The sequence below is a fragment of the Halichoeres trimaculatus genome, unplaced genomic scaffold (genome assembly GCF_033239565.1).
Source record: "Halichoeres trimaculatus isolate MK-OKI-2021-1 unplaced genomic scaffold, fHalTri1.1 fHalTri1_scaffold_12, whole genome shotgun sequence".
Classification (NCBI taxonomy): Eukaryota; Metazoa; Chordata; class Actinopteri; order Labriformes; family Labridae; genus Halichoeres; species Halichoeres trimaculatus.
The window spans coordinates 13,095,448-13,116,273 of NW_027437190.1; the positions used below are offsets into that span (position 1 = coordinate 13,095,448).

General features: G+C 39.7%; 2 protein-coding genes across 3 annotated transcripts; both read left to right on the plus strand.

Annotated features, from left to right (window-relative positions):
* Window positions 1-1,335: 1,335 nt before the first annotated feature.
* On the plus strand, window positions 1,336-10,348 carry tmem67 (transmembrane protein 67). Of its 2 annotated transcripts, none has more exons than XM_074684507.1 (28): window positions 1,336-1,567; window positions 2,401-2,489; window positions 2,630-2,720; window positions 2,852-2,951; window positions 4,353-4,416; window positions 4,500-4,571; window positions 4,658-4,720; window positions 4,812-4,966; window positions 5,062-5,170; window positions 5,291-5,377; window positions 5,638-5,703; window positions 5,799-5,952; window positions 6,039-6,159; window positions 6,251-6,356; window positions 6,852-6,908; window positions 7,096-7,194; window positions 7,282-7,380; window positions 7,679-7,765; window positions 7,849-7,948; window positions 8,039-8,178; window positions 8,269-8,409; window positions 8,539-8,619; window positions 9,080-9,196; window positions 9,285-9,401; window positions 9,488-9,619; window positions 9,703-9,805; window positions 9,906-10,048; window positions 10,130-10,348. In XM_074684507.1, the coding sequence occupies exons 1-28, from the start codon at window positions 1,363-1,365 to the stop codon at window positions 10,208-10,210; spliced, it is 2,979 nt and encodes a 992-aa protein (XP_074540608.1). In that variant the 5' UTR covers window positions 1,336-1,362; the 3' UTR covers window positions 10,211-10,348. The 2 variants fall into 2 exon arrangements, with proteins under 2 accessions (XP_074540608.1, XP_074540607.1); XM_074684506.1 differs by having other exon boundaries at window positions 7,849-7,954; window positions 10,130-10,347.
* Window positions 10,349-11,131: 783 nt separating this feature from the next.
* On the plus strand, window positions 11,132-18,007 carry pdp1 (pyruvate dehydrogenase phosphatase catalytic subunit 1). Its single transcript, XM_074684359.1, has 9 exons — window positions 11,132-11,257; window positions 12,891-13,155; window positions 13,251-13,418; window positions 13,684-13,895; window positions 14,173-14,254; window positions 14,906-15,000; window positions 15,096-15,264; window positions 15,355-15,573; window positions 16,084-18,007. Exons 2-9 carry the CDS (start codon window positions 12,904-12,906, stop codon window positions 16,462-16,464), a joined length of 1,578 nt encoding a protein of 525 aa, XP_074540460.1. The 5' UTR covers window positions 11,132-11,257; window positions 12,891-12,903; the 3' UTR covers window positions 16,465-18,007.
* Window positions 18,008-20,826: the final 2,819 nt, after the last annotated feature.

Here is a 20,826-nt window from a genome sequence, read left to right on the forward strand (position 1 = left end):
ATTAATAGTTCTTTAATTAAAATGCTTTTACTTTTACATTTTGATGTAAAAATTACAAATGTACTTACTTTTTATTGTTACTGATGTGGTTCTCTCTTGCTATGGGGCCTGTGCAAGCAAGCTGTGTTGTGTCCTAAGGAAGTGATAACTTGTAGCTGCGACACAGTCATTTCCTTTGCATTTCCTGCTAAATGACTAAGAATGCATTTCCTGCATTTACCTATGGCTGAGGTCACAACTCTGAAAATTTTGTTTATCTTATTCTTGTTGACAACACGACAGAGGGAGGTATAATTTTAAGGAAAAGTATGAGACTGTTAATAAATTCAAAGCACACAACAACTGAAAAGAACAGCTCTTCTTGGATTACAAGAGCTCTAGTTTGAACACTTAAAGGTAGGGGGAGACTGGGACAGTACATTTTTGACATTTCTGTTAAGTGTCTTCCAACTGCTGTACAAACCAGCATCAAGTGTCTGCTAATAAATAGTTCAGGAAAAGACTATGCAACACATAGGGAAAATGGATGACTTAAACTCAAATACAAGGAGTGAAATGTTACAATTGAACCCATAGTCGAGGTTAGTTGTCACATGTTTTGGAGTAAAATGTTACATGATAAATAAAGCACCATGATAATTTTTGTTGTTTGTTTTTATTTTTCCTTTTTTGTCTGAAACTTTTCATCAAAATTGCTGCAGTTCTACAGAAAACAGGACTTATAACGCTCATATATATATATATATATATATATATATATATATATATATATATATATATATATATATATATATATATATATATATATATATATAATTTTTGCAGGGATAAAAGACACTAATATACCCCAAGCAAGTTTGTATATATATATATAATTTTTGCAGGGATAAAAGACACTAATATACCCCAAGCAAGTTTGTTACAACTGTGGCAAGTTGCTGAGTGCATTGGTAATGCTGAGCTAGCTTAGCTTACAGCTAACAGCGAAAACACTTCTACAAATAATCTAAAAAAAAGAAAGCTAAACTGACACATTATTAACATTGTGAGATCAACTTCAATGCAGGCTACAAAACATTAGGCAAATAAACGAGAAGGGAAAGATCTTTTATCGAATATAAGTAATAAAATTGGAGGTTCAGATATCTCTAAACTCTTTGGACAGGGCTGATCTTTAATTGTACTTCTTTCATGGAGATATAGAAACCACGAATTGGTTAAAATTTGACCTAAAATGTCAATTTAAAAGATGAATGTCCGATGTATCGTTGTGACGCACAATAGATATTTGCCGTAGCGTCATCACCTTATGTCATCACGCAGGGTGAACAGGATTGTGGGTAAAGGAGACCGTTGTTTACCATGGCGACGGGGACGCTACTGTTTGCTGCCCGGAGACTAAAAGTCCATTTGCTAATATTTCTTTTATTTTACATAGATTTTCTTTTTTGTCAGCAGTTTATCATTCCCTATAAGGCTCCATCAGATTGTACAGTGGAAGAGTATTTTGATATCTCGAGTCTCTCGTGTGTAAAGTGTGGTCCAAATCAGCGACAGAGCACAACAGGTCAGTTACAAACACTCACTGGCACATGCAGTGATTTACGGTCGCTACCTCGCCAACAAGAAGCGTTAATTGTCATATTTTCAATGAATTTAATTGTATGTTTTAAATGGTGAACCACAAACAACGAGAAGAATCAGAAATGAGTCGGGCGACACCGTTAGCTGATATCGCTATGCTAAAGATATTTTCATAACCATTCAAGAACCCATGCCTGCGTGCTAATCCGAAAACGATAAAGTTAAGTTCAACACGAAAATCACAAGACTTATTGCTCGATCCACAATTCTACACAGTTTGCAATGTAGGTGAACTAGACCAAAATCTGCATTCTAATTTGAACTACAGCAAGCTTAAGCTTTTGATTCACTTTTATTAGCTTTAAATGAACACCAGAAACTCCACGATATGTTTAAATTATAACTATGTGATGGACAATTGTCCAACTAAACTGTAATAAATGATTTTTTTATATATAGGTTAAGGTAAATGAATAAATTATATGTTTTATGGGACAGGGTTTCTCTGAGGGTGGTCAATTTTAATGAATTAAAGACTTAAGTATCACCTCATCAATTCAAATCAAAGGCATGAAATAGGCAAAGACTCAGATCCGGTCTTGCAAAAGGAGTAAGCCGACCAAAAATGACAAATGTTTATCAAGTAGTTTGATGTTAATGTATTTTGACAAGGTATGAGCTTGATCTCAGTAGAGAATCTCTTTATATTAAGAAAGTTAATTGAAATAGTCATCAGGCAATGGGAGGTCAATCTCTTAGCATCTTTTTTTCATTACTGTTCTGAAAAACTTATAACTTTTTTCCATCTTTTTCAAGGACTGAGCTGCACTTGCAAAACTGGCTACCGGACTCTCATCACTGATAAAGTCTTTATCACTTGTCAGCAATGTCCTACTGGCAAATCGGTAAGTGTGACTTAATCAGAAAACATTTTATTTGGTTTTCATCTTACGCCATACTAAAGATTAGTATCACTGTCTTTAAAACATTTCCAATCTCATTCATGTGTATACATTTTTTTTTTTCATTTTGTCTTTTATAACAGGCAGTAACTAAAGATGGGTTTGGGTGTATCCGCTGTCCGGGCAGTCTCACTGATGACGGGAAGTGCCAGTGCCAAAAAGAGAATGTCCTGGGTGAGTAACCAAAAAAGTGACATGGCTTATTCAATGACAATGATAATGTCTTTATCATAGTCTTTGCAATTTAATGTGCTTTCATTCTTATGTTTGTTTAAATGGCTGAATTTTTGCTGTTTTCTGACCAGTGGAGAGAGACATCAGTGGGAACCTTTTGGAGGAGGCCAGATGTGAAACGTGTAATGGAAACACGCCTGCATTTTCCGTCCCAAACAGCAGTGGTGATAGGTCTGTATCAATACTTCTTTACTGAACACATGTTTGTTGAGCTTTACTCAGATTGTTTCTCTGGGCTTTGATCTCTTTGAAATTATATACCATGGAACAATAAATGAACACATTTGGGCTATTTGATCAATCTGAGAGGAAAATCAATGTGTTCTCTGCATGGAATTATTATGGGGTGGCAGATAAACCTTTTAATATAAATTGATAGTAGTATAGATAAGTTAGTTTAGGCAAAACAAGAGCTATTTAAAGTGCTTTAAAGAGTGAAAAAATAGTAACATTAGTAATATCAAAAGGAAAATGTCATGAAGAAAATGCAATTAGTAATATTTCATTAAAAACCAGTTAAAAAATATTTTATCTCAAAGGATGATAGATCTAAAGTTTACATCTTAGTCTGCATCTGTCATAGAGAAGCAGAATAAAGGAGCAGTGTTTTAAGTCTAGACCTTGTTCTAAGACTTGGGACAGTTAGTAGGCCAGGCAGAAACTTTAGAATCTATTCTCTGAGTGACAGGTAGCCAGTGTAAGGATTTTAAAGCTGGAGTAATTTGATTATAATTTTTAGTTTTTTGTCAGTTTTTGCAGCCACATTTTGAAAACGCTGAAGTTGCTGAATATCTTGTTTTGACAGACCCCTGAACAGGATGAATAAACTTCTTAGGTCCGTGTGTGACATCATTTCTCTGACTCTAGCTTTATTTTTCAAATGTTATAGCAGAAGAGGTGAGACTCTCTGTCTTTACGTGGCCCAAAGACAAAAACCTCTGGCTCATTTTACAGTATGTAGTATAGTCAACTAAAACTTCTTGAACTGTTCCCTTAAAGAAGCACAATAGCAACAAAGTCACCAGACTGAATTGATTTCATATTAACTTTGAATACATTTAATGTAAAATGCATTTTCCAGTTAGTTTCATTGGAGATATTTTTACAACCCAGTAATAACATGGCTGTTATCATGAATTAGCTTCAGCATATCGCAGCCTCCCCTGTTTCGGTTTTCAGCATTTTCCAAACTTAAAAATAAACTGTCGTTCATTAAATTGCATATTAGATGAATTGTTTTATTAAGGGACTTTTACTAATGCCACTGTTTATATGTAAATAAAAAAAATGTATAAACACTGTTACTAAAGGAATTACAAATACACAACCAGGAAGTTATTTTTCACCCCTTTATCATTGTTACAGAGTTTTGGCTTATCACTCCAGTGTTTGTTCCCTTCCTTTGACATCTTTTCCTCATGTTGTTTGCTTTGAGGTTTGGCTTTTGACTTGCTTTTGACTGGTATTCAGAGTAGTAACTGTGAGCCTTCATGGTGTGAGAAGGGTGGCTTGATCCCAGGTTTTCTATGTGCAAAGTGTAAGGCCTGGAACAGACTCCAAATTGTCTTTCAGGTGTGAGCAATGCCAGGCCTCCTTCATTAACACCTCCTGTTCGTGTAAACCTCCTAATGTCTTGGTGAGTCATTCCTTCCCCTCATACCCTCACACACACACGTCATTCAGTAACAGAATCAAAGAAAAATACATGTGCTTTTCCAGGCTGGGGGATTATGTTTTCCTCAAGGAAGCCTCTCTACTAATGTGAACCCCAGTGTCAACTATGCTCAGTTGGTGAGTCCCTTTAAACTCACTCACATTCCTACTTTATTTTAAAGATTTGTTTTCATTTTAATTCTTCTGCTCTGTTTCGTTTACAGAAATTCAGCGTGCAGTCCGCCTGGTTCGTCCAAAACTTGTACTCCTCCTCAGCAGCCTGTCTTGTAATTCCCGTTTCCCTTTTTTGATCATCATGACATTCAATCAATGATGAAATGTATTTGACAACTGCATTAACAAGTTGTGTGGTTGCAGGTTTTCTCCAATCTGACGGCATGTCAGGCTCTGGGGAACATGTGTGTGATGAACATGCACTCCTTCAGCAGTGTGTCCAGTGACGCCTGTGGCCTCTTTAACACTATCTTCAGATCCAGGGCTGCTCTGAGCTCAACTCAAGACATTTCCTACTGGTAAAAAAAAAAAAAACACAATCACAGCAAAAGTTTAGTGATATACATGCAGATACAAGGCCTCCCTGCAAGTGCATTGTGTTCTGTTCATGCAGGAGAGCTAATCTGCCGTGGCTTTACTATGGGGACGAACCTGGTCTGGCCAGTCGAGTGCTTCAGACTGATCCTGTTCCTATTGGGTTCAGTTTCAGAGGAAAAAACAAAGTAAGAGTCACTTTCAAGGTTAAGAAAGAAGTTTAAAAACATTAACAGTTATATTTTTACTTGTACTAAAATATAGAATGAACAAGAAGTGTTAAATAGAAATTTGTTTACTTTTGACAGAACACCAACATTAAGCTGATTGCTGCTGTCTATAATGTGAGAGGAGAGTTCCTACGTTGGGAGCCTGTAGGAGGGAGAAACCTCCAGGTAAGACGTTGAATGATGAAGTTAAATACAGCAGAGCTTTGTAACATTTTTAAGAGTGTGTGTATTTTGGATTAGGTTAGTTTCATAGGTTTATAGAAGAACCAAATCCTGTCTTCTGCCCCTTATTATTGTTGCGTATTTACAACAGAAATGTGTCAGTTGACTTAACTGTGTAATTTATTTGCTTTTAATACAATATATAAAAATAAAAAGCTGATGGCACGCCACACTCACAATAACTGCATGTTTCTCTGTTGTAGCTTTGTCCAGACACAACAACCAAACAAGCAGCAGCCTTCAGCTTCGGAACCGCTTACCGACAAACAGTGAGTGACATTTCTTTTCATTCACCTCAGGGACAGTGGAAAAACTTGTTGCAGTGCTCAGCTTTAACATGCGATTTGTTGGTGTCCATGTGCAGTGTGATCTGTCGGTTAAAGAGCTGTTGGATAAACATCCAGAGCCATTGTTCTTCGATGTGTTTATGGAGCTTGGTGGAGGAGAGAACAGAAAAATTCTCCCTCTGCCTACACTGGTCTACAACCAGCAACACAATGGCCGCTTCATCAACCAAGGTGGGATTTTTTTTTTTTTTAACCATTGCACATGTATACTGTATATGACTGTTTGCATTACTTCAGAATATTTTGTTGGTGTACAGAGAGCATGAAGAACTGGTACCTGACCCGACGAATGTTTCTTGTGGACGGGCTAAGCGGAAGAGAGAAGAGTTTGAGTGCTCATCCTAAAGTCATCCGTGTTGCCAGCAGTGTTAAAATAAGGTGAGCCTCTAATCTGCACACAACCAGGAGACAAAGAGACAAAGGATAACAGGAAGTGATGTTTTTGGTTAAATGTGCATTTTTTTGTTAGGTTCCAGCTGGTGCCAAGAACACTGGAAGGTCAGGTTTATCCTCCTCTACTGATCATGATGTACAGAGACCTTCCCATCACGGATATCAGTTCTCAAACTGTGTCTGTGAGTATGCAGTTCCTGACCTTGGAGGAATTAAAAAACAGATACGCATCAAAGGTTACAGAGGGAAGTTGGCAACCTAATTATTTCAAGTTTAAAAGTAACTACTTTTAATTATTGAACACCAAAACAGTTAATCTAATGCAGAAATGTCACCCTTTGTCATGGACATTCTCAGGAACACAAATGGACTTCCCCATGATAAGATTTCCCTTCACTGACTGTATTTAATCAGTTACCAGCAAACAGGACTGGTTGTCCTGGTAGATACTGTATGAACTGCTACAACATTTCTCCAGACAGATGTGATGCATTTTTTACACTAACCCCACTTTCATCAAATGAAGAGTCAAAGAGAGTGATTCTCAGTATCTTATTTTAGCTATAGCTGTCATTTCTGCTAGAGTTTCTAAGCTGTTTTGTTGTAGGCGGTTTAACATCTTCACATGAGACACAGAAGTGGCTCTTCACTGAATGTGGTTATGCGTTTGTTTTTAGACAGAGTTTGCTGTGGAGTATGAAATGGATCAGAATGAGGCTCGCATGAAGACAAATGTGAGTGGAGACATCGCTGAAAATTTGATACAAAAAAGAGACATCATGCTCAGTGTCGCCTGTGTGTGTGTGTGTGTGTGTGTGTGTGTGTGTGTGTGTGTGTGTGTGTGTGTGTGTGTGTGTGTGTGTGTGTGTGTGTGTGTGTGTGTGTGTGTGTGTGTGTGTGTGTGTGTGTGTGTGTGTAAAGACGGCTCTGGGTGTGATGGGTGGGGTGGCAGTGCTCTATTCTCTCCTGAAGACAGTGAGCTGGAAGAGGAGGATCGCCTCACCGCTCATCGATGTGGAGGTACTGAATCTAAAGCGAATCACAGTTGAAGACCCTTCTCTCACATGCTGAATTGTCAGTAATATTAATCTTCCCCTTCTGCCTCAGACATTGATGAAATTCCTGTTGTTTTATGCTGGAGATCTGGCCAATGTTTTCTTCACGGTCACTGTGGGAACAGGACTTTACTGGCTTATATTCTACAAGGTTAGTTTTTTTTTGTTGGCCTTACTGTAACAAGATTAATGGTTGTTAAATAACTACTGTATCAGTATCTTTTCTCATAATCTTTCCTTTGCTCCACTTTCTAACTTCATCTATTTTTCAAACACAAAACGTTTACCCTTGTCTTCGCATGGATTTTTTTTTTTTTTCTCTCTCTGCACTCCGTAGACATTAGAGGCAAGTCTTTTTTCTCCTTTTCCTTCCTTTCTTGTATATATGTGTATGTTAGGGCATTATTATTGACTTTTCTGGATGAATAATTTTCTTATTTGTTTGTTAGGCCCAACAGTCTGTATCAGTACTTTTACCACTGCCTGGTCAGGAGGAGCAGTTTGTGACCTACATTGGTTGTGCCTTTGCTCTCAAGGTTAGAAAATTAAAGATTAGCTGTTCTTGGAAGCTGGAACATTTGCTTCTTGATAAAAACTTGTTTTTTTGTATTGAATCCAGGCTGTCCAGTTACTGCACAAGCTGATCCTTCAGGTGTCAGTTGATATTTTCCTTGTGGACTGGGAGAGGCCACGTAGCAAAGGTGGCAGGACTGTGCACGGTGCAGGCATGTTTACTCTTAGGTCATATGTTGCAGATTTCACACGAAGGACATTTTCAAGGACGTACATTACATTTGCTGTCGTTTCAGCTTCTGGCGAGTCCAAACGTGACCCTGCTCCAGTCAGCATCTGGAGGACCTACTTTGTGGCTAATGAATGGAATGAAATCCAGACCATCCGCAAGATCAACCCAACGTTTCAGATCATGGGCGTGCTTTTCATTATTGAAGTATGTACCATACAGAAACGCTGCACCCTGATTTTTTTTCTCTTGAGGAATGCTACACCCACATTGCTGACATCTTACCCTGTATTGCAGGTCCTGGGCTTCTCTAACCTGGCCCTTAGGGACCCCTGGCCGACATTAGAGCGCTTTCCTGATGCATACACCCCCACATACAGCCTTATTCTGCGTTACGGCCTGGCAGCCACCGTGTGGCTCTGCATTGGACTTCTGCAGGTCAGAGTGCCCTCTGTTCTCTGTTCTCCTTCAGCTTTTCTTGTGTTCTTCCACCTTAATCAAAACGTGTCTGGAATATACAGTCAAGTATGACAAATTCCTTTCAGAAATATTTTTTTCTCCATGCAGGTGATTTTCTTCACTGTGTTTTATGAGCACTTTGTGGAGGACAAGATTCGCCAGTTTGTAGACCTCTGCTGTATCAGCAATGTGAGTTAAAAGCTTATGTTAATTTCTTAATAATTTATTATTAGGGATGGTACCTTTCACATTTGATACGATACAGTACCGATACCCAGTAGATTGTAATCGGTTTTGGCACTCGAGGGTACCAATTTTCAGTACTGTTTTGTGTTTTTATGTAATGCATATCAATTTGTGTAAAAATGTTTTTTTTTTCCAATTTAACATATTTATTTTCAGTATATAACCTTGCAATGCTGTGTTTATGTTCAGCATGGAAAATCGTCTACTCTTCCACTTTCTCACAGTCACATGGATGCAATTGGGTACCTCGACATGGTACCTTTTGATTTTATGTAAATCAGTACCCAGTACTTTTGACAGAATTCAGTCAGTACCTATAAAGTACCTAATTTGGTACCCATCCCAATGTATTATGTACCTGGAAATTTAATCATAACTATTTTTTCTGTTTCTTACTGTGAAGATATCGGTGCTGCTGTTGTCCCACCGCTGTTTTGGCTACTACATCCATGGCCGTTCAGTACATGGGCATGCAGATACAAACATGGAGGAAATGAACAACAACCTGAGAAGAGAAACTGTAATTTACCAAACAACTACATGCTATTGTTGAAGTGGTAGAAAGTTCGTGGGAGTTTTTTGCTTATATCCATCTTTTTCATCTCAAGGAGTCGCTGTGTGGTCAAAGAGGTCTACTTCCCAACACAGATACCCAAACCTTTCAGGTGTCTCTGACAAACCGCCTGCGGTCACAGTACGACAGGATCCGGGAGCCAATCAGCAGAGTGTGTTCTCTCTCTTTTTTCTAACTTGTTAAACAATAAAACATCAAGAAACTAATATCAACCCGTTTTTTTTTTTCTTTTTCAAGGGTCTGTTGTTTCCTGGACTCCATAGGAATGGTCCGTCACGTTTAATGGACGCAAGTTCAGCCAGTGGGTTCGAGGCACAAGCCAGAGCCTACAACACAATGAACTACTTCCTGGGATCAGTTATAGACCATGTTAGTCCAAATGCATTCCCAAATACGTCCTCAGGCACACTGAGACACAAACTCTAACTCTGTGTCTTTTCTGGTTCCCTCAGGCTTACTCAGACATGGACTATATAGTGAAGGATAAGCTGATGTTGGAGAGGGTCATAGGGATGGAGTTCCTTGAACCCAGTGAAAAAAGCATCTTCTACAATGGTAATGACCATGACAGCACAGACAGGCTGTAGCCTACATTTCTGTTTGTTTTTACAGGTAAATAAATGTATGTCATGTCTGTTTGCATTTCTTACTGCAGATGAGGCCCACTCCTTCAGTGATGTTCTGTATTATGGAAATGAGTCCACGCTGCTGATCTTTGACACTTTGTTTTTCTGTGTCGTTGACCTGGGATCTCAGAGCTTTGTGCTTGCAGCTGTTCTTACATATCTACAGCAAATGGTAGGTTTTCGGTTTAACAGTTGTATGTGGTCTTCAAAGTTCCTAAGGCACACAAACTGAAAAGCTTGTCATTTGTTACAGATATTACGCCTGTTCCGTAACACTTTTGGAAGGAAGAACCTCGTCAGCAAAACCATGGTGGATGAGAGATTTCTGATATGAAATCACCTGTTAATATGTAGTAGCATATTTGTTTGGTGGCTATTTCTTTTCAAAGATGTTTACTGTTCCGAGCTTGACAAGTTCTCTTTTGTATTTTTATATGTTAAGTATTTTTACTTCAGTGTACTGCTGTTTTATGATGTAAATATCTGGATTTTTTATAAATATTTTTAATGTTTTTGAAGATTAAAGTAATTTGTGATATTAGCGGCCTTGTTTGAAGTTTCCATCACCTTTCTTTTTTTATTGAAAAAACATTTTTTGTTGTATTTCTAATTATTATAAAGCTTAATTGGTTTACCCAGGCATTTCATACAAGGGGTATTCTTTCTTGTTTAGTTTATTTTGTCATTCCAAAGTAGTTATTGGTATAAACATAGATGTGCAATATACATAGATAATGCATGAGTTTAGATTTCCGAGGGAAACCTCATATTTCAGTGAAATTACCTCAGAGCAGAGAGACTGACTTTTTAGTTGGCACTATACACACCAAAGACAACAGAGTTTCACCTTGGTTTTACATTCAATGTATGGCTTGTTTGCAGAGCTCACAAGTGACTTTACAGAACCATTAATCATACTTTTTAGCACTTGTACTTTTCCAGAATTTAACACAATGCTCCCGATGAAAGAAAAAACTATAAGATGTTGGCAAATTTAAAAGTACCAAAGGGCTTTTGCAAAGAGTCACCTGGCCTCTTAATTTATTTTAAACAAAGGGGCAAAAAAGATTTTTTGCTGTTTGGTAAAAAAAAAAAAAATACTTACAAATCAGATACCTGTAGATTTGTATATTAAATGAAGGTTGCAGAAATTTCCCTGTTTACCCAATTACCACCTGTCTTGAACCGACTCGAAGGACCAAAACGTTGATCCAACCTTTTATCTCTCCTTTGCGTGTGGGTTTCACCTGACGTCATCGCGGCTGTGACTGCTCAGCCAATTAGCGTTGACTTAGTGGTGCGGCGCTTCAGAATGATACAGACCAGAGGGGTGGGTGTTCAGCTATGAACTTCACTGACTTCTTAACATCTCCAGGTCGAGGTGAGTCTGAAATTTTCTCTGCGCCTTCAATAGTATGCATTTAAAACGTTTTTGTACTGGTGTGGACTTGTCACACGAGGATAGACATCATCCAGTTTGACGGCCGTTAGTGGGTGTAACCATAGGCTGTACACTAGCTACAGTTAGCATGAATTTTGGCTGCTTTGCCTGGTTAACTGACGCACGTATTGTCTTTATCCGTTTATTGCTGCGTTATCTGCTCATGTCATATCGCCCAGTCAGTCGCCCTATCCAGCTGTGAGACTGATGCTCTGTATTTGGGACCCGCTAAGCCATTTGAGGTCTTGAAGACTTGCTTTTCTTTCTAGCAAGGGGAGGCTAATGATGTCAACAGACATGGGAACTTTCTTGCAGAGCTCAGAGCTGGGACGGCCCTCTGGGGTTTGTCTGACTCATGCATAGTGTGAGTTTGGGAGGACATTTGGCTGCTTTCTTTTAGGCGAGAATACCATACAACGTTTGTAGGATTCTCGCATTAGCTATTATGCTCTGCTTTTATGTTTCCGCAGAAAAATCAAACTGCAGAAGCACTCATAAAAGATTTCACTCCGGAGAGCAGAGGTACTAAAACGGCATTCAGTTGGGTCGGATTACGTGAGACCCAGTCAGATTCTAGTTCAGTGGGTCACCATGACCAGAACATTTCCCAAGATCCAAATGTCAGAGCTGAGATTCTTTCTTAGGCTATTTTGGGGAGAGTGTGCACACTGCATGCAGCCCTGCATGACCTGTCGTTGGAGAGGAGTAGAGTTTCAGATGAAACCAGACTGACACACCAGAATATGCTCTGTTGTCATCTGCTGTAATATATGTTCTCCACACATATGGTCTGCCAGCATGAGCTGAATTTGTTTTAGATACAAAGGGTGAACTGTCAGCTGAGTAAGACAGTGCCATAACAGTGATTTAATGACATGCCTCAACTTTAGTTCAGAAGATTTAAGAGTTTTTGTCTTAATACTGCAGAACAAGGTAATACATGCACCACTAATGTTATGAAAATATGAACCAAGAAATTCAAACTGAGACATGAAAGTATCTTTTTCAGCAGGTAAATTGTTTGAACCTCCCTGCAGCCCCACTCCTGATCAACAAAACTACCTGAATGCATTCTTTACTGCTGCCTGATACATGCACAGGCCTGCTTTCTGTGACCTAAACATTTTTTGTTTCAAACATTTGACTCATTGGAGCTGAGAAATAAGATTTCAGTAAAGGTTTTTCCTCTACAGTTAATCAGCAACCATCTTAAACCATTCATCTCATTTCACCTGAATTTTCCAGAGGCAGAATAGGTCACAGTTGCCTGGGGGGATGCAACTTAAAAGGTGCAACTATCAGGGTCTGGAAAAGGCATGAATAATACATTTTTAAAGAGACTCAGAGTTTGTTGGGGGCCCAGACACCTTTGATTAGTGATTTAAAGCCTAAGCTTTAACCTCCCTGCTTTGCAACTTTGTGTTTTCACAATGTTAGCTTAATGGTGCACAAGAGAACACCCTCCGGTGTAAAGCATCCTGTTAATCTTGTTTTGCACATCCAGCTGTTGCTCTCACTGCTTCAGAAGATGTGTAAACACTCAGTGTTCTTTTCTATATGTCTGTGTCCACAGTGTCCCTTTAGCCATGCCTGTGACGTCCCAGCTGCTTAGGGGTTTGCCCCGTACCAAGGCCTTGGCCTCCAGCCTGTTACCATGCCAACAACACCAGTCCTGGTTGGGACCTATCACTCAAGGGCCTTCCTCAAAACGACCCTGTCAGTTCTGGCAGAGCCAGGGCCACTCGAGGGGTTATCGCACAGCCTCAGTGCTCCGCAGCTACATCCTCACACCTCCACAGGTCAACTCCATTCTGAAAGCCAACGAGTACAGCTTCAAGGTTTGTGAGATAATCCAATAAAAGGAGACCTCCCTCCATCTCTCCATCTTTGCATCTCAGTATTTTATCTGTTTTTATTGCTCTGGGGGTTTTAGGTGCCAGAGTTTGATGGGAAGAATGTGTCGTCAGTGATGGGTTTCGAGAGCAATCAGCTTCCAGCAAACGCTCCGATCGAGGACCGCCGGAGTGCAGCCACGTGCCTGCAGACACGAGGAATGCTGCTAGGAGTGTTTGACGGCCATGCTGGCTGTGCCTGTGCACAGGTAAGGCATCCTCTGTTTAAGACACAGTTCAAGCTACTGAAGTTTATAGTAACATGATGCATTTTGCAGAAGAGACCAAACAGCTCTAAAATTAAAGCAGCAAACAAAGCAAACCAGCTGTTAAGAGAAACACGTTACTTTTCTTATCATTAGTTAATTGTCATAAAAGGAGATCCCATCAAAGTTTTTCCAGTTAAAACTTTTTCATGCGTAAGCTCTGTAAGCTGTGTCTTCTCCCTCTGACACGATCCTCTCCTCTCTGCAGGCCCTCAGTGAGAGGTTGTTTTACTACATAGCTGTGTCTTTGCTGCCACACGACACGCTGTGCGAGCTTGAGGCCGCGGTGGAGGCAGGCAGAGCGCTGAGTCCCATCCTGCAGTGGCACAAACATCCCAATGACTACTTCAGCAGGGAGGCTCAGACACTTTATTTTAACAGCCTCCGGACGTACTGGCAGGAGTTAATTGATCTCACCAGGTGAGAAACCAGAACAGAGTTTACCATTTGATACCATTTGAATCACGTTAATTATGAGATTCACAATCCTGTTTCAAAAATCTTTCTGAGTGTCTTGATTTGTGCTGACTTTGCAAACTGGGCTCTGAACTGGTTCTGTATTTATCTTCCTCTGTATCTTCTAGCAACACACCCACACCAACACTAGCCTGCCTGTTGTTTTGCCAATAGTGCTGTTGTTGGTCTCTGCCCTCGTCCTCCGTCTCTTTCACACAGTTCCTTCTGTCTCTGTTTCCAGCCCAGGCGAAGTTCCAGACACCCACGAAGCCTTACTGAATGCCTTCAAGAGGCTGGACAGTGACATGTCTCTAGAAGCCCAGGTTGGATTATTTTTCTGCCTTAATCTCCTTTAACCTGTTGGTTCCTGTAAGCGCGTCAGGGGTTAATATGGATCTCAGAGCTTCTTCCTACAACTTTTTAGTGACAATTGAAGGGATCCATTTTTGGTTTTCCACAGTAACTAGTCATGAAATAGACAAATCAGCATCACTGTAGAGGAGTAGTCAAATCATCACAGCCAACTTCAGTTCAAAGAAAAAACTTTTAAGATATTTATTTGAGACAAGCAAAGTCTCTGTAAGCTGTAGAGGCTAAATCTACCACACAGTCATCAAGGTTTTTAGCCTTAAGACAGTAAATTGTGCTGACAGTGGATCAGGCATGTTATAAAACAACTCCATGATCAGGCACATTTCCAAAGTAATGCTTTCAAGATTCGATATCTGCATCGTAAACTAAATCAGATTGCAAGTCATTAAATGTAATCTGAGCGTGGGACTCTGGTGCTGCGTCACATTATGGAACATATTAAATATCATCTTAACCACACGGCAGCTGTGCATAAAAAATAAGAGCTTCTAAATATAAACCTTTATAGATGGAAGAGCAGCTCAGGTGTCCTGGCTGTCCTTGTGATTTAAACCGTGTTGCACATCCTGTCTGGAGACTTACAGAGTTACTCTCTTCTGCAGGTTGGAGACCCCAATGCTTTCCTGCACTACTGGGTTCTGAGGGTGGCTTTTTCTGGAGCAACAGCCTGCGTGGCTCACATCGATGGACAAGACCTGTATGAAAAATGAATGCCGTACATTATTCTTATCTTAAAGTCAAGATTTGACACCAGTGTTGATCAAATTAATCTCTCACTCTCTTCGTTCTAAGATACATAGCCAACGCAGGAGATGCTCGAGCAGTGTTGGGGGTCCAGGAAGAGGATGGTTCATTCAGCGCGCACACCCTCTCTAATGACCACAACGCTCAGAATGACGAAGAGGTGGCTCGGATACGTGGAGAACACCCGCCATCAGAGAGGAAGACGGTTATCCGGCAGGTACCACACCTCTCAGAGGAGTGTTACTGAGTTGTTTGATTACACATATAGTCAGACCTCTTCAGCTCCTCCTGTCCTCCTCTTTATCAGGACCGACTGCTGGGCCTCCTCATGCCGTTTCGGGCGTTCGGGGACGTGAAGTTTAAGTGGAGCATTGAGCTGCAGAAGCGGGTGTTAGAGTCCGGACCTGATCAGCTTCATGAGAACGAGCACACAAAGTTCATCCCTCCCAACTACCACACGCCACCATACCTGACGGCCGAGCCTGAGATCACGTACCACAGACTGCGGCCACAGGATCGCTTCCTGGTGAGAAAGAGAACACACAGATCCTCAGCTTGTTTGTCGTCATCTGAATGAGAAATTTGTTGACTGACAACATTTTGTTTTCAGATACCTCAAAGTTTTAATGTATTAAAAGCATGCAACACACACATTAGCCACTTAGTTATCTATTAAACTGTGTGGACTTTGTATTTTCTGCCATATTCTGTCTCTACTGATGCACCGAGCCTGCCTGTTACGTTGGAGGAACATTTATCTTTCATCAAGCCTTTAGGCTCTGCATTTTTCTTGCTGCACGGTTGACTTTTTGGTTTCTATGGTTGATTCGACACAAATTTGTATGACTTTTACAAACAGAGGTTGTTTATGAAGATAGAAATAATTGATGATCTGTGTCCAATAGTAGTGTCTGTAGAGTCACTTGAAAAAAGCTTGTGCAATCATCAAACTCCAGACTCACCTCCTTTGAGAAACTGTGCAAGCTTGATGTTTTAAATTCTGGTTATTTTGATTTTTTTCTGTCTCTCTGTCCAGGTGATTGGCTCTGATGGCCTTTGGGAGACCCTCCACAGACAGGAAGTAGTTCGTATTGTTGGGGAGTATTTGACAGGGGTGCACCAGCGTCAGCCCCTCAAAGTCGGAGGCTACAGGGTCACCCTTGGACAGATGCAAGGGCTCCTGGAAGAGAGGAAGGCTCGTGTGTCCTCAGCTTTCGAGGACCAGAACTCGGCGACTCACCTGATGCGCCACGCGGTGGGAAACAACGAGTTCGGCACAGTCGACCACGAGAGGCTGTCAAAGATGCTCTCCCTGCCTGAGGAGCTGGCTCGCATGTACCGTGACGACATCACCATCATCATCTCTCAGTTCAACCCACATGTGATCGGAGCACAAAGACCGGAGGGGCAGTCCTGAGGTGTAAAGAACTTCCTCTGGTGAAACACTCAGGTGTCCACACTCACAAACACACATCATGTGTATCATAGACTGACACTTAAGCACACTCTGTGGACAAACAGGTCATAAAGAAACTCTGTCCAGCAGTCTAACTGAACTGTTTTAACTCTATTTACGGAAATAGTCTGTGTGCTTGTTTGCAGTCCTAGAGAAGATCTGGTTTCCTAAAACTTGATGTAACTTTCTGATATAACAACACCTTATTTATGCTGCAGACTTTTCCAAACACACTGTCTGTGTGACCGTTAAAACGCTGTTACAAACTGACTTTTGTGTCCAAGTTTCATTCTCCTCGCCTGCTGAAAGACTCAGTAAGACTGAAGTTATAGAAATTCCAAAGAGTTCGACTTTACAAAAGAAAGACTTCCTATTGGACGCAGTTTCCAACTAAACGCCTTTCACACGTACTCGATCTGGACTGTCCTTACACAGCTCCACATTCTCTCTGATCGCCGCCTTGTTTTCTTATTTCTGTGTCTTTGAGGCTGATGTTACAACAAACAGCTTGTTTTTACATGTTTGTGTCCTTGTACAAGATATTCATATTTCTGTTCAAACACACATTTTGTTCTGTATTTACACAGCAGCCTGTCAATATTTGGATAATGATGTTTACGCCAGTGTCAGGTTCAAGAGCTCACACAAAGCCGTTAAGTTGCCCTTGATGTTGATGTTATAATGAAGGTCTTTACACCAGTGAGGCACCGTGGCTTCCTGTTTGTGTGAGTTGCACCATAACTGTCAGGGGTCACAGGGTGATTGTAAAGAAAACTGAAGAATTATTCATCACAGAAAGATAGTTTTCACTTTCTTACGTGTTTTATGTCCCTTTCAGGTTCCCCTCATTTGACATTTTTATGTGTCGCAAGCCAGAAAGGTTGGAAACCACTGAGCTAGTCGAAGTTTAGTTTTTGACCTGAAATGCTGGAGAACAGGCAGAAACTAAACCATCCAAATATTTACAAACCGTAAATACGTCATTAATAATACGTCATTGAGTAAGAACTTGCACTGCACAGAGTTACAGGTTCAAAAAGTATTTACCTGTTTATTTATCTGTGACACCACTTGTTGTAGGTCAGCGTGTGTTATTTATCAAGCCTCTCATCAGCCACTTTGAAAATTATTACTTTTTTCACACTTTGTGGGGCTAAAGGGACACAGGCTATATATAGTCTTGCCTATTTTTTTATTTGATTGCTCTTCTGAAAGGTCGTCAGCCATATTACTTACATATTCTGTTATTCAAAGCAGCGGGTGAAAACAGAAGCAGGCCATATTTCTGATTCCCTCCATTTAAACTCTCATGTCAGGGGTCGTGTCTGTGAGTCAAAGCCTAAATGAAGGAACGGAGAGTGAATATGAAAGAAGCTGTTTAAATACTAAAGAATATTTATTCAGCTTTAGCAGTATGTTACACATCTTTATCTACAGTTGTATAAATTGTATTATGTGCGTTAAGTTTTGTATATGGAATGCTTTAATAAAACACTGGTTGGTACAGTGGTCTCTATCACTTTATCTCTTGTATTAACTTATACACAGAATCACATATATTGGTTTAAAACCAAAGTCGTAACATTGGTAATGTCTATTTTTCTGAGTCATTAGAGAGAATTTGTACTAGTTATCCTCCAGCTCAGGCTTTTATTTTCCCTTTTAGAAGGAGATGTTACTTATAAAACATATGAATAGCTTTAAAAAAGATAGTCTGTGAAACATGGAAATACAGTTCAGAAAATTAAAGAGCACATGAGTCAAAGGAAGTTTGAGGAAGTTCAAATAAATGCAACTATGTTCAGTGCTGATGACACCTAAACACATCAACCGATTAATCTAATGATGGAAAGTAAAGTTAAAGTAAGTATAGTTTGAAACCCATGAGTGATTTTCCCTGGTCAAAGACATGCGTCATTCATGATAGAATAAAGCTGCATGACTTTTGGTGTTTGAGCGGTGTAATGTTCCTGCTCATAGTAGAGGTTTTCCTCCAAGCTTTTGTTAGGAGACATCAGTGAAACACCACTAGGTGACACTGCAGCTTCATACAGGAGGAAGTAGAGTTTGAACGGATAAACAGGGAATTTCCAGATTCATTTTTGTTTTTTCTCTAATGCCAACATTCCCCCACAACACACTCAAAAAATCTTTGAATAATACAATGTTAAACTTAAAAAAATAATGAAATGCAATAATGTATGTATGTATGCAAAGTATAACTTTATTCATTTTGTCTTATTGTTATAAACAGAGTGGACCAAAGGATCATAGATGAACTGATTTATATGGTAAACATAAAGTTAGATAGATACATCATTAAAGAGCTGTTTACTGCTGACTTTGTGAACACACACACAAAAAAACATTCATCTTTAAGGTAGCATTGAAAGAATATGTCATAACTGATACTTCACTTTAGACAATTCAATTTTTTAGTAGTAAAGCATATTTCAAATATATTTTACACTTCCTTACTGTAAATTGAAACTAGGAACAGAATGTTTGCCTTTAGACAAAAGTTATAATCGCTGTCAAACACTTCACACTCTAAAATGTGCCCTCATATCTGCTTCAAAGTATTTCATGTAGCAGTGAAAACCACTCGTACGCCAAATCTATACACAGAGCTTATAAATGTTAAAAATAAACATTTAAAAGTTTCCACTACTGAATTCAAACTTCCCAGTCAAAATTTTTGCATTACTGTAGAGTCATTTAAGAGTTGTTTCAATGTTTCATTGTTTCAGTGTAACTGTAACTAAGTATCCTAACATGGATCCAGATGATAATGCATGATGTAGTTTAGCAGGAGTATTCAGTTTCTCAGTGGGGGAAACTATGACAGAGAGTCTTGGTCATCAAATGAGATGTTACAGAACAAATTCATAAACCCCCTCATGTACTGCAGAGATGTTTGACCGTCCTCTCTTTTCCCATGCAACAAAGTGGTGTGTTAGTCAGAGTAGAAACAGGTTCAACAGTAAACCAACGTCACATTTTGATCGTCAGTACTCCGACAGAGTGGAGGAAACAGATTTACAGCTGTATTTGTCTAAATGTGACACTCAGTTTACCTCTCCACAAACACTTAAGTCAATGTGCCTCATTTCCGCTGCGGTGAGGATGTTTTTCCAGGACAGGTTCGTAACAGCAGGCTGAGTTATTAAGTTTATTTATATGCTTGCTCTTCTTGGGGGCGATCAGGACGCAGGATGGGGAATAAAAATTGTCCCATGTAAGCAACAACGCAAGAGTGTAGGGCTCATATCCAGGTAAAATTTTACATAAGTAGTCTGTACTGATCAGATTTTCCATACTTTAGAAAACCCAGATGACATTTGTTTATTTTCTGCTTAGACACAAATGTTGTATTTATCTTAGTGAATGAAAAACACATGGATCTTCACAACGTATGAATATCCAACAGGCTGAAATTTAAAATCATTGTTGTTGCTATGATGCACTTGACCTTAAGATTTCAGAGCTGACTTTCTAACTTTCCTTCTTTTCATACGTATTTGTTTGTTGACAGTGGTGTTGCTAAGTGTTTTCTCAAACATACAGATAACTTTACAGATGTGCAATTGCATTAAGAAAAGGTATTTTTTTAAATATCAGCATTTCAAGAAAATGTTTTGGTTTTTATTTTGGGCTGGTCACTGTGTTGAAGTCGTATTACAGTTCTTTTCGTACAGTGTTTTGAATGATAGAACTATAAAGTATGTTCAAATAACAAAGTTAACCCTTCACAGATTTAAGTAAAAAATACAACAAAACAAAAACAAAAAACTGTTCATCTGGATAATTGTAACAACGAACAATGGGGTGATATTGTTTTGTCACCTGTTGTCAATAAATCTTGGTCTTCTGGCTCCATTTTGAAAAACAAGCCAGTGCCAGATCAGCTGATGACTGCTGGCTGTGATGGTGTATTTATATCTCCTTCAATATTTCTATATTAGGATAAAGTTTTACACTCTCAAAACAAAACCAAACATACGTGTGTGTGTGTGGTGGTGGTGGTGGTGGTGGAGTTGATGTTCCTGAGGCAGTCAGATCATCCATCACACAGTTTACTCTGCCTGTCTCCATCCATCTCTTCTCCTCTGTCCCTCAACCTTTCAACTTCGACCGCCACTCTTCCAGGTCTGTGTCTGCGTCTGAGTGAGCCTCTGTGGTTGTGATGTTGTGGAAAGTGTTGCCAGGAAACAGGCGAGGAGAGAGTGCAGACATAAACACTGGAGAGGTTCTATGTCGAGTTTGTCGTTATGAGGCCGTACCTCTGACACTATTCTACATTTTGCTTTTGGAAGCTGCAGC

Excerpts from the sequence above, each read along its gene's own strand:
- pdp1 (XM_074684359.1), top strand. The coding sequence starts at position 12,904 with ATGCCTGTGACGTCCCAGCTGCTTAGGGGTTTGCCCCGTACCAAGGCC. Across the intron at positions 13,156-13,250 it reads CCAACGAGTACAGCTTCAAG|GTGCCAGAGTTTGATGGGAA; the intron begins GTTTGTGAGATA and ends TGGGGGTTTTAG. Across the intron at positions 15,265-15,354 it reads GGAAGACGGTTATCCGGCAG|GACCGACTGCTGGGCCTCCT; the intron begins GTACCACACCTC and ends CCTCTTTATCAG.
- tmem67 (XM_074684506.1), top strand. The coding sequence starts at position 1,363 with ATGGCGACGGGGACGCTACTGTTTGCTGCCCGGAGACTAAAAGTCCAT. Across the intron at positions 5,378-5,637 it reads TAGGAGGGAGAAACCTCCAG|CTTTGTCCAGACACAACAAC; the intron begins GTAAGACGTTGA and ends TCTCTGTTGTAG. Across the intron at positions 9,402-9,487 it reads TCCGGGAGCCAATCAGCAGA|GGTCTGTTGTTTCCTGGACT; the intron begins GTGTGTTCTCTC and ends TTCTTTTTCAAG.